General features: G+C 38.4%; 1 protein-coding gene across 5 annotated transcripts in view; it reads left to right on the forward strand.

The window, feature by feature from the left end:
- The window catches only part of CORIN (corin, serine peptidase), a 313930-nt gene that overhangs the window by 64257 nt on the left and 235965 nt on the right, over positions 1 to 13708 (forward strand). For all 5 annotated transcript variants that reach the window (XM_086405903.1, XM_086405908.1, XM_086405907.1 and 2 more), the window contains exon 3: positions 1153 to 1353. In XM_086405903.1, the coding sequence (XP_086262029.1) occupies positions 1153 to 1353 (201 nt within the window). The remainder of the gene's footprint in view (positions 1 to 1152; positions 1354 to 13708) is intronic.

The raw sequence follows: 13708 nt of genomic DNA on the forward strand, positions 1-13708 counted from the left end.
CCACATGGTCATGCTTTAGCTTTTATACTCCACTGTTTTATTTAGAGTCCTTTGGCAGATGAAACTGTTGACCTTAGTTAGCTAGAAAACAGCTGCTTTTCTATTTTGATTTGTAGTTAATGTTTTCCAAGTGTCAAGCACATGTAGAGAAATTTTTTCCATAGACTGATATTAAACATTTTATTTATATTTCTTTTATTTTTAATGGTCCATGAGCTGTTTAGAAAAGTGAGAGCCAGTTAGAGCATTCACTGTAAATGCTTTTAGGGAAAAAAAAAAAAAAAAAAACTCCCTTGGGTGTTTGTATAATGGATCAATATCATATTCATTTATTTTAGTGGTATACTCAATCAGAGAGCTGTATTCTGGAAACACTCTGTTGTCTATTTTGACTACGTTAAAAATACATGATCTCTTTCAAAGTTTTCAGATTCTCTGCCTAAAGCCAATGCTAAAGGATTCCCAACAATCTTAGGTTGGGCTCTTTGTTTTGTTCATGAGTAAATACCTTGAGAAAGTGACCAGTTGATAATCTTATTTTAATGCCTGTTTCTTATCATCATGTTTTGTAGTTTCTGGTCAAAGACAAAGATGAGTTAGTTTCTTTTAGTTTTGTTGGAATTGCAGTTATTTTTTGGATTTCAGTAAGTCTTGGTAAATGGTGAGCCCTCTTATTTTCACTATCTACTGAGTGTAGTTCATGGAAAGCTAGTGTCAAACGTGGAGAAATAGAAGGCTGGAGGTATGCTGGCGCTCTTGTCCTCTGTGGCAGGTAGAGATGGAGAGCTGTGTCCTGGGTACAGAGTAGCATAAAATGATGTGTGAAATTTAAACACCGTGATAGCAGGAAGGAAACACTAAGATTCCCCATGTTTTATTTGTGGCGAGTCTCAGGTGAGGTGGGCACTAGGAAACCTGGGTGGAGACTCTAGTTTCTAAACCTTTAGCTCTTGAGAAGCGATAGTCTCCTCACAGGGTTATGTGATTTATGGTAGAAGAGATTATGCTTGTCCCAATGATGTGGGTGGATTTGCTGGCCATCATCTTTCTCTTTGCTTGCCCAAGAGGGCAGCTCTAGAGTTTTCCTAATATGTTTTTTTTTTAATAAATACCTCTAATAATGTCTTAAAATATCTTTTTTTGATCTTTCAGGAACATTAAAAAAGGCCTATTTTAAATCAAATGGGAGTGAACCTTTGGTCACTGATAGTAAAGTCCACGTGTCTGATGTTATTCTTAATACAACTTACAACGACGAGAGCACTGTGACATCTGCTGCCCATCCCACCCAACACATTCCAGCCTGGACTATGGATGCTTCTCTCTCAGCAGACCAGAATCACAGGAACACAAGTAAGTCTGAAGATGTTGAATGCCTGGGCCCTTTAACATCTGTGGAATCCACAGGTAGATTTTTGAAGCATGGCGACTGATGCTCTTAATTCACAATCCCTTACTAGTCACACAGCAAAAGCTCTGTTCCCTTATCTGGCAAGCATAGCTGAGTGTCCTCTTTCTAAACATGAAATACCATCAGTTCAGCCATCCAGATAAGGGGACAGAAGTAAGAAATAAAAATGTACCAGTGCCATTCAATGCTTTTGAAGCATAAAAATCTATGCTGCTTGCATTAGTATAATGGTGTTGATTTTCTCACCTCTGAATGCTTGTGCCTCTGCTTTAAAGTTTTAGGTTACTTATTTTGAGATGGTTAAGTTAATAAGTAAATTAAGTTACTTATTTTGTTATTGGTACCTTGTAGCAGGTAGCCCAATTCTATGGTTCTAGGTATTTTCACTGTCAGCACCTTTGCCTTAGACATCTTTGCTACAAACATTTCTGCCTCCTAATTAATTAGTTACAAGTTAATTTTGTCATAAAAGATAAAACAATGAAAAATAAAGGACATTTAAAAAGATTTAATAAAACAAATTAACATAATTTTAAAAATTTCATGGCTAAATAAAAAAATTTTGAATACGTTTGAAATATGTGTAGATTCATGGTGACACAGCACAAATAACTGATTTTGTGAGTTGTACCTGGTCTTCAAAGTCTTCTGTTTATAGTATTTTTATATACTTATTTTTTTTTTTGGCATGATCATTTCTCTTCACTTGGCATTGGGCTTTTCCTTTTTTGCTAAAATTTGTCCCTTCGTTAAGAGAGGCATCAGTCTCCAAATCCTAGGATGTATATTTGTAACTGAGTCCTGTATTGCATTGTGAAAGTCTTCTACAGTGTTGTATGTTCTTGGCATAGTGTCACATGTTTGTTGATAGACTTTCTGAAGTTCTATGGAAAATGTGGGTTCAACTCTGCGCCACTGAGGTCCTCAGCCTCCTCTCCTCCAGTGTAGTGTGTTTCAAAATAAGAAACCATCTTGAAGCAAATCATTGTCATCTCTCAGCTCACTAAAGCTATCAATATCATCTCTAGCTGAAAGAAATGCTAACACATTTCACTTCGTTGAAAGCATGTTGTCAGGCCCCGAATTGTCAACCATTCATTTATCTTTCATTGCAAAACTGGCATACAGTCAGTCAGTTACATGTGAAAATGTCTGCGACAGAGATGCTTATAGTGAGAATACCAGGCACACGGTTCTGTAATTGAATGCCGAGGAATTTGAGGCTTATCCCCTCATTCGTTTTCCAGGTGTCTATATGTTCTTTCTTGTTTCCCTGTTTTCTCAGCTGTGACATTTATTTTACTTATTGACTGACGAATAATCATACCTTGAGGAAAATGGCATGTGCAAAACTTCTATTTGAGGACAGACGGAGGTATTTGTCAGTTATTCCAGAAAAAGAGCTGGGAGGGAGAGAGGGAAGACAGAAAGTGTGGAGTTGGGTCTGAGATGGTGGCAGGTGATATGCTCTGGAATGTAACTCTGTCCCTCTCTAGTTCTTTCAGGAAAGTTCCTAACCTTCTAGAATGCTAGTGGGAGTGGATCAGTATGGAAATGACCCGGTCAGTACTCATACATCATAATCAGAGCTCAGTCACTGGTAAAAGGTTTCTCTGCAATGGTCTTGATTTTTACTTTCTGCCTCCTAAAACAGTGTTGTGTGATTGACAAAACCCGTTCATCCCTGATCACGTTCCTGTTTGTTGCTACCTCTTTCATCAAAACCTCCAGGGGAGAATCACATCTTGGGTCTAGGAAAGAGTATTTACTTTCATTCTGAGCCAGGAAGGGAAGGATTAAGCTGACTGTTAAGCTATCACAGTATAAGTTTGCCAGCATCTGAAGAAAAGCAGGATTATTCTGTTTCTCTAACCCCAAAGAGTCAGAATGTTTGCATTCTACGGGGCACCAATAGATGTTAACTGTTTCCTATGCTTTGTATTCAGCAGTGATTCCTACAGATTCATATTCATTACCTGACAGTAATACTGCAAACCCAAATTATGCCAGGTAAATTGTATTTTTCTTATGAGTTTAATTTTGAAATTTTTAATATTTTGGTCATGTCTTAAACACCTCATTATTCTTAGTACTGTGTTTTTCAACAGAAGGACAGAAGTAATTTAAGCAAAAATTCAGTCCAGTTAATGTGGTTACAATGATAGTAATTGGTATTTTGAAAGTTCCATCATTGTTAAGATTCAAATTGAGGTGACAAACATATCCTGAAGAGTAAAGAAACATATGGTCTTATCCTTGTCGCTCAGTTTGGAAGTTTGATGGGAGTCTGTTTGACTCATTTTCTCTTCCTATGGCTGGAACATTGCTTGAGAATATGAACATAATTTGACTTGTAAAGGAAATCCAGGTGAAATTAAAATGCTTAATTGGAGAAAGGTCAAAACCTTTGAATATGTGTCATTCTGTGTTCTTAATGTATTTGACTGTTAGCCTTGAGCTGTACTGTCTGATAATAAAGACTCTCAATAGACTATCTATATTAACTAAAATTATTTACTGTAAGGGATTTGATAGTTTATCATGCATTTCAATAATATCACTAGCCTGTGAGTATCAAGCTTTGGACAGTTTTGGGGACATGTTTGAATATTTTCTCTGTGGTTCTTTTTTTAAAACATTTTATTGAAGTATAATTGATTTACAATGTGTTAATTTCTGCTGTACAGCAAAGTAATTCAGTTATACATATATATACATACTTTTCCATATTCTTTTCTATTATGGTTTACCATAAGGGTATTGAACATAGTTCCCTGTGCTATACAGTAGGACCTTGTTTATCTCTCTGTGGCCCTTATAATTAATAAGGTATACAGGACAGATATATACACCGTTTTTCAAGGTATGAAACTGAGGCTTAGGGAAATCAAGTTGATGTATCCAGTGTCACTTGTTTACAAGTCAGTAACCATGGAATTGGGATTCAGATCTTGGGGCTCCAGGACCGGTGTTCTTTCAGGAATATCATGCTTCCTTATTTAATTTCACTGCTTTCTTTGCAATAGCAGGAGCATTTCTGAGCAAATTTTAAGGTCTAGGAGAGTAGAGAAAGTAATCTGCTTTGTTTACTGCTTTATTGCCCATGCTCAATAAAATATCTTTTGAATGAATAAATAGATAAACTACAGTCACTTCAAAAATTTAATACCTGATTACTTTTATTGGTAATGCCTAATCACACTTCTGTATTTGGTATCTGTTTAGTCAATTTTACTTAAAGTATCATTTAATGCTGTGTATCTCTATTAACCGGAGAAGGCAATGGCACCCCACTCCAGCACTCTTGCCTGGAAAATCCCATGGATGGAGGAGCTTGGTGGGCTGCAGTCCATGGGGTCGCACAGAGTCGGACATGACTGAGCGACTTCCCTTTAACTTTTCACTTTCATGCATTGGAGAAGGAAATGGCAAGCCACTCCAGTGTTCTTGCCTGGAGAATCCCAGGGACGGGGGAGCCTGGTGGGCTGCCGTCTCTGGGGTCGCACAGAGTCGGACACGACTGAAGCGACTTAGCAGCAGCAGCAGCATCTCTATTAACACATAGCAGAGAATTTCCTTTTATTCCTTTAAAAAATTATTCTCTAATTAAAAGTCCTTTTAAATTTCTGGCATATGTAAAAGCTATTTGAGTCTACTTCAGTCCAAAAATACAGTGGCTAGACATTCTGTCCTATCCAATATCCTGGGTAGAAAAAACAAGGGGAGAACTCCTGAAAAAGTACCAGGAAATAGCCCTTCCTAAAGACATTTTCTTTTGGGGGTCCTTAATATTATACCAAAGCATAGAATACTGCAGTTTGTAAAATTTAACCAGAATACCTCCTATGTTACACTATGCGGCAGAGTTGGGCTTTGTAAATGTGAAATAGGCTTTGTGTGACATCTGTTACATTTGGAGTTTCATCAGTTGCATTTTGAAAATCAGTTGTAATATAGAAAGGTAAAAGGCCCACAGTTATCTTTCATGCTATATTTCAGCAAGGGATTTTTCTAGATTATGTTCTATATGTGGATTTTTATTTTCATCTTTTCTTCTTATATATATTATAAATATTTAAGCAAGGATATATTGAGTTTTAAGGAAAGGGAAAACTCTTTTACCAACCAAGAGCATTTGGGTTAACAGTAATACGGCACAAAATAAAATAACCTACAAGCTCTAATTAGGAATTAGTGACAAGAGTGGGCTAATGTGCTGAAAACACATTTTGTTCTCTTAGTGTGCTTTTTGTTGTGTGTGCACTAAGTCACTTCAGTTGTGTCTGACTCTTTGCAATCCCATGGACTGTAGCCCCGCTAGGCTCCTCTGTCCATGCAATTCTCCAAGCAAAGATACTGGAGTGGGTTGCCGTTTCCTCCTCCAGGGGATCTTCCCAACCCAGAGATCGAACCTGTATCTCTTATGTCTCCCGCAGGCAGGTTCTTTAGTGCTAGCACCACCAGGGAAGCCCACTCTTAACTGCTCCTAAATCTTCTATATCAGGTGAAAAATCATCATACTTCTCATTCACTTAGAAAAAATCTTTTTTGAGGTATAATTCACATACCATAAAATTTGACCTCTAATATATATAAATCAGGTTGTTTTTTTTTTTTTTTTTGCCATGTCAATTGGCTTGTGAGATCTTGGTTTTCCAATGAGGTATTGAATCTGGGCCATGGCAGTGAAAGTACTGAGTCCTAATCACTAGACTGCCAGGGAATTCCTAATAATTGCATATTTTAAAAATGTATTCACAGAATTGTGCAACTATCACCACCACCTAATTTTAGAATATTTTCATCACTGCAAAAAGAGATGCTGTATCCATTATTGCCCATTTCTCTTCTCCTTCAGCCTGTATCTGAAATTAATCTACTTTCTGTCTCTATAGATATGCCTGTTCTGAATATTTCATATAAAGGGCATCATGAAATAAATATGTGGCTTTTGTGACTGGTTTCTCATATTTTTCCTGAATTTGGGCACAGCGCTGGCCTTCTAGTTTCCCAGGGAATATGTTGGAGCTTTTCAAAGGCCCCTTCAAACATCTCATTCCCTAGTTTTTCCTTTGAAGTGTTTTGGTCAATCTGTATCCTTGCCGAAGGTAACTATGATGTTAAACAGTTACCATAGATTGTTTTCAACTAGTACCCTGAGGATAGAAATGTTTGTGAAGAGAAAGCTCTGAGTTAAATCAAGTAAAGACAAATGCTGAGCATGAATCCTTTTCAGGGAGCTTCTAGACAAGTTGAATGGTGACAGTTCTCTGGAGACAGCTTTTTGGGAAGCTTCATTCTTCCCCCTCCATTTCCTTCTAGTTTGCTGGTTTTCACAGTTACCAGGGTTGTGAAGCCATTGGTTTTCAAGGCTTCTGTGGACCTGAGGAGAGGGTGATGTGAATAGGGCAAGTTGGAAAGCTACAAAGTTCTTAGTTCTCACTGTGATTCCACCATTTTTCTGGAAACAAATGTTCCTCTAATTAATGCAGACCTTTAGTTAAATTCCAAAGTTCTGAAAAATATGATTTTTGACATTTTTACCCAGTGTTTTTATTGCTTTTATGGAGAAACAGATTTTTGGAGGATCTTACTGTGCCGTCCTGGAACTGTTTCCTAACCCTGCTTTTATCTTCCTTATCTACTCTGTTGCTTCTTTTGCATGTCCTCCAACATTGACAGTTGATTTTTCTTCTTTTTATGATGAATAAGTATGATCACATTATATATTATTTTTAAATGGAAGATCTTCTTCTCCCCCTTTTTTGAATAAATCACTTCACTTCTTCTTCCTTTTGCATCATATTACCCTATTTCTGCCCACAGTTAACCCATGTTACCCTAGTGTATATGATTTCGTGATTTTCTCTGTGCTCATACAATCATATAAACATATATACTCAAATGTGTATACAGAATAACATATACCCTGGAGTGTTTCTGTCTTGAGAAATGGAATATTTCGTGCCATATCAGTAAATGAAGGATGTCACTGTCACAGTGGGTGCAGCCACCACCCATGGTGAGTTGCTAAACCCTGAAGGAACTCAGGAAGGAACGAATACCGGCTGCCTAGCAACTATGAGACTGTAGCCACTCCGTACAGTGAGCCCTGAGGAAACACAGGATGTGAAAACACAGGGCAACGGCCCCATATAGGTGAGGTGCATGGGAAAGGAATGATTTCAGTAAGCCCAGACTCTTGCATTTTCTCATACATAGAAAAGCACTAAATTCCTTAACTAGACATCTGGTTTTCTTTAATTAACAATAATCTTTTGACATTCAGACTACCTGCTCTTTGTTGGAAAACTCCTATATAATGCTGAGTCAGACATGGGACTGAGCAGCTAACACTTTCATGCTTCTTCACCTCCGCACCTCATCAGAGCAGTTCTATTAGAGTTACTTGAGATGCTACCTCCTAGGCTTGAAGTCCTAAAAATTCCTGCCAAGTAAAACATAACTTCCAACTTTTAGGTTGTGAATATTTTTTAAGTCTAACTCATTTTTGTTTTTCAAAAAATGAGCTCACATTTATTACATACAATTTTATATATAATGTTTTTCTCACTCAAGAATACTTCATGTAGGACTTCCCTAGTGCTCCAGGGGTTAAGAATCTCTCTGCCAATGCAGGGGACACAGGTTTGATCCCTAGTCTGGAAAGATTCCACATGCCACAGTGGCGCTCAGCCTGTGCACCGCAACTGCTGAGCCCATGCTCTAGAGCCCATTCTTCACAATAAGAGAAGCTGCCACAGTGAGAAGTCTGTGCACCACAACTAGCCCCAGTGCAGCAACAAAGACCCAGCACAGCCAAATAAAATGAATTTTCAAAAAAGAATACTTGATGTAAGTATCTCCAAGACAGTGATTTAGCTCTAATTCATTATTACAATGATCAAATGACATTCTCTACTGGCATTACACCATAATTTATTTCAACCATTCTCCTAACAATGACATTCACCTTATATACATATTTTTCTCCTCAATGAACTATATAGTCTCTCTTCTGAAGATAAAATGACTTGGATCATGACAGTGAAACAACAGTGATTTATTAACACTGATAACTCTGTACCAAAATGCCCTAAACACGCACTCTGAATTTGTTGAGTGTAGAAAGTTTATACACCAATCAAAAACCTTAAGCTTATTCTTTCTTCCTAGTTTTCTGTTTTTAACACAGTATTAGCTTGAAAGTGAGTTCTGCAAGAATATGAAGCTAAGAGAATCAGAGCAAGATCTGAAATTATACTTGGATGACTCTGCATTAGGAAGCTATCCAAACGGGTAATATGGGGAGTTCAGTTCAGTTCAGTTCAGTCGCTCAGTTGTGTTCGACTCTTTGCGACCCCATGAATCCCAGCACGCCAGTCCTCCCTGTCCATCACCAACTCCCGGAGTTCACCCAGACTCATGTCCATCGAGTCAGTGATGCCATCCAGCCATCTCATCCTCTGTCATCCCCTTCTTATCTCATCCTCTGTCATCCCCTTCTCCCCCTCCCAGCATCAGAGTCTTTTCCAATGAGTCAACTCTTCACATGAGGTGGCCAAAGTACTGGAATTTCAGCTTTAGCATCATTCCTTCCAAAGAAATCCCAGGGCTGATCTCCTTCAGAATGGACTGGTTGGATCTCCTTGCAGTCCAAGGGACTCTCAAGAGTCTTCTCCAACACCACAGTTCAAAAGCATCAATTCTTCGGCGCTCAGCCTTCTTCACAGTCCAACTCTCACATCCGTACATGACCACAGGAAAAACCATAGCCTTGACTAGATGAACCTTTGTTGGCAAAGTAATGTCTCTGCTTTTGAATATGCTATCTAGGTTGGTCATAACTTTCCTTCCAAGAAGTAAGCGTCTTTTAATTTCATGGCTGCAGTCACCATCTGCAGTGATTTTGGAGCCCCCCAAAATAAAGTCTGACACTGTTTCCACTGTTTCCTCATCTATTCCCATGAAGTGGTGGGACCAGATGCCATGATCTTCGTTTTCTGAATGTTGAGCTTTAAGCCAACTTTTTCACTCTCCTCTTTCACTTTCATCAAGAGGCTTTTTAGTTCCTCTTCACTTTCTGCCATAAGGGTGGTGTCATCTGCATATCTGAGGTTATTGATATTTCTCCCGGCAATCTTGATTCCAGCTTGTGTTTCTTCCAGCCCAGCATTTCTCATGATGTACTCTGCATATAAGTTAAACGGGTCTAATTTAGACATCCGAAATCACGTAAAGTTCCTTCTTTTCCCCTGGCATTTTCTAATCCTGCCAGAGTGGAATCCTGGATGTCTTCTTTATATTCTTTGGGGGTCATTTTTGCTGTCCTTAGAGTCATGTACCCACCTCTGTAGATCACTGACTGTAGGTTATTGTGCAGTTTGGAGGGAGAATCTGTGCTTATATGTAAATGTGGATGTGTCAATGGCTTATCATTCTTCTGTTGTTTCTTGGACAGTATTTCTCTATCTGGAGCCTGAGGAACCTCACATGTTTTCTGGGGGATCAAAGAATTCTCTATAAGAATTTCTTAATTCCAAACTCTACTCTAGATTTTTAATTTTTGCTTTTATGTATTTGTTACCAATTTTGTACCTTTAAGGACCCAATCTTCAGGACCCATTTTTCACTAGGGAGTGAGATTACTGGCTTGACTGCTCTCTCTCCCTTTGGACCCTCCTTTTTCTCCACCAGGTCGCCTGTGTCTCCTCCCTAACCCCTCTCTACTCTACCCAACTCTGTGAATTTCTGTGTGTTCCAGACGGTGGAGAACACTTAGGGAACTGATTACTGGCTGGATCTGTCTCCCTCCTTTTCATTCCCCCCTTTTATCCTTCTGGCCACCTCTGTTACCTTCCTCCTTCTTCTCTTCTCTGTATAACCCCGTGAACATCTCTGAGTGGTCCAGTTGTGGAGTGCACATAAGGAAGTGACAACTGGCTAGCCCACTCTCTCCACTATTGATTCACTTCATCTCATCTGGGTCACCTCTAACACCCTCCTCCCTCTTCTCTTCTCCATGTAACCCTGTGAACCTCTCTGAGTGACCCTCACTGTAGAGAAACTTATCATCTTTAATGTAGATGTTTTATCAATGGTGTTGTATAGAAGGAGAAGTTTTGAAACTACTGTAAAAATAAGACCGATAATCGGAAGCAGGAGACTTAAGTCCAAACCCTGACTCCAGGGAACTCCTGACTCCAAGGAACATTCATTGACAGGAGCTCATCAAATGCCTCCATACCGACACTGAAACCAAGCACCACACAAGGGCCAATAAGTTCCAGGGCAAGACATACCAAGCAAATTCTCCAGCAACAAAGGAACACAGCCCTGAGCTTCAAGATACAGGCTGCCCAAAGTCACCCCAAAACTATAGACATCTCATAACTCATTACTGGACATTTCATTGCACTCCAGAGAGAAGAAATACAGCTCCACCCACCAGAACACCGACACAAGCTTCCCTAACCAGGAAACCTTGACAAGCCACCTGTACAAACCCACACACAGTGAGGAAACGCCACAATAAAGAGAACTCCACAAACTGCCAGAATACAGAAAGGACACCCCAAACTCAGCAATTTAAACAAGATGAAGAGACAGAGGAATACTCAGCAGATAAAGGAACAGGATAAATGCCCACCAAACCAAACAAAAGAGGAAGAGATAGGGAATCTACCTGATAAAGAATTCCGAATAATGATAGTGAAATTGATCCAAAATCTTGAAACTAAAATGGAATCACAGATAAATAGCCTGGAGACAAGGATTGAGAAGATGCAAGAAAGGTTTAACAAGGACCTAGAAGAAATAAAAAAGAGTCAATATATAATGAATAATGCAATAAGTGAAATTAAAAACACTCTGGAGGCAACAAATAGTAGAATAACAGAGGCAGAAGACAGGATTAGTGAATTAGAAGATAGAATGGTAGAAATAAATGAATCAGAGAGGATAAAAGAAAAACGAATTAAAAGAAATGAGGACAATCTCAGAGACCTCCAGGACAATATTAAACGCTACAACATTCGAATCATAGGGGTTCCAGAAGAAGAAGACAAAAAGAAAGACCATGAGAAAATACTTGAGGAGATAATAGTGGAAAACTTCCCTAAAATGGGGAAGGAAATAATCACCCAAGTCCAAGAAACCCAGAGAGTAGCAAACAGGATAAACCCAAGGAGAAACACCCCAAGACACATATTAATCAAATTAACAAAGATCAAACACAAAGAACAAATATTAAAAGCAGCAAGGGAAAAACAACAAATAACACACAAGGGAATTCCCATAAGGATAACAGCTGATCTTTCAATAGAAACTCTTCAAGCCACGAGGGAATGGCAAGACATACTTAAAATGATGAAAGAAAATAACCTACAGCCCAGACTATTGTACCCAGCAAGGATCTCATTCAAGTATGAAGGAGAAATCAAAAGCTTTTCAGACAAGCAAAAGCTGAGAGAATTCTGCACCACCAAACCAGCTCTCCAACAAATACTAAAGGATGTTCTCTAGACAGGAAACACAAAAACGGTGTATAAACTCGAACCCAAAACAATAAAGTAAATGGCAACGGGAACATACTTATCAGTAATTACCTTAAATGTAAATGGGTTGAATGCCCCAACCAAAAGACAAAGACTGGCTGAATGGATACAAAAACAAGACCCCTACATATGTTGTCTACAAGAGACCCACCTCAAAACAGGGGACACATACAGACTGAAAGTGAAGGGCTGGAAAAAGATTTTCCATGCAAATAGGGACCAAAAGAAAGCAGGAGTAGCAATACTCATATCAGATAAAATAGACTTTAAAACAAAGGCTGTGAAAAGAGACAAAGAAGGTCACTACATAATGATCAAAGGATCAATCCAAGAAGAAGATATAACAATTATAAATATATATGCACCCAACACGGGAGCACCACAGTACGTAAGACAAATGCTAACAAGTATGAAAGGAGAAATTAACAATAACACAATAATAGTGGGAGACTTTAATACCCCACTTACACCTATGGATAGATCAACTAAACAGAAAATTAACAAGGAAACACAAACTTTAAACGATACAATAGACCAGTTAGACCTAATTGATATCTATAGGTCATTTCATCCCAAAACAATGAATTTCACCTTTTTCTCAAGCGCACATGGAACCTTCTCCAGGATAGATCACATGCTGGGCCATAAAGCTAGCCTTGGTAAATTCAAAAAAATAGAAATCATTCCAAGCATTTTTTCTGACCACAATGCAGTAAGATTAGATCTCAATTACAGGAGAAAAACTATTAAAAATTCCAACATATGGAGGCTGAACAACACGCTGCTGAATAACCAACAAATCACAGAAGAAATCAAAAAAGAAATCAAAATTTGCATAGAAACGAATGAAAATGAAAACACAACAACCCAAAACCTGTGGGACACGGTAAAAGCAGTCCTAAGGGGAAAGTTCATAGCAATACAGGCACACCTCAAGAAACAAGAAAAAAGTCAAATAAATAACCTAACTCTACACCTAAAGCAACTAGAAAAGGAAGAAATGAAGAACCCCAGGGTTAGTAGAAGGAAAGAAATCTTAAAAATTAGAGCAGAAATAAATGCAAAAGAAACAAAAGAGACCATAGCAAAAATCAACAAAACCAAAAGCTGGTTCTTTGAAAGGATAAATAAAATTGACAAACCATTAGCCAGACTCATCAAGAAACAAAGGGAGAAAAATCAAATCAACAAAATTAGAAACGAAAATGGAGAGATCACAACAGACAACACAGAAATACAAAGGATCATAAGAGACTACTATCAACAATTATATGCCAATAAAATGGACAACGTGGAAGAAATGGACAAATTCTTAGAAAAGTACAACTTTCCAAAACTGGACCAGGAAGAAATAGAAAATCTTAACAGACCCATCACAAGCATGGAAATTGAAACTGTAATCAAAAATCTTCCAGCAAACAAAAGCCCCGGTCCAGACGGCTTCACAGCTGAATTCTACCAAAAATTTAGAGAAGAGCTGACACCTATCCTGCTCAAACTCTTCCAGAAAATTGCAGAGGAAGGTAAACTTCCAAACTCATTCTATGAGGCCACCATCACCCTAATACCAAAACCTGACAAAGATCCCACAAAAAAAGAAAACTACAGGCCAATATCACTGATGAACATAGATGCAAAAATCCTTAACAAAATTCTAGCAATCAGAATCCAACAACACATTAAAAAGATCATACACCATGATCAAGTGGGCTTTATCCCAGGGATGCAAGGATTCTTCAAT

Source organism: Bos grunniens, chromosome 6 (genome assembly GCF_055505025.1).
Source record: "Bos grunniens cultivar Pamir isolate PY7600 chromosome 6, Bosgru_T2T1.0, whole genome shotgun sequence".
Classification (NCBI taxonomy): domain Eukaryota; kingdom Metazoa; phylum Chordata; class Mammalia; order Artiodactyla; family Bovidae; genus Bos; species Bos grunniens.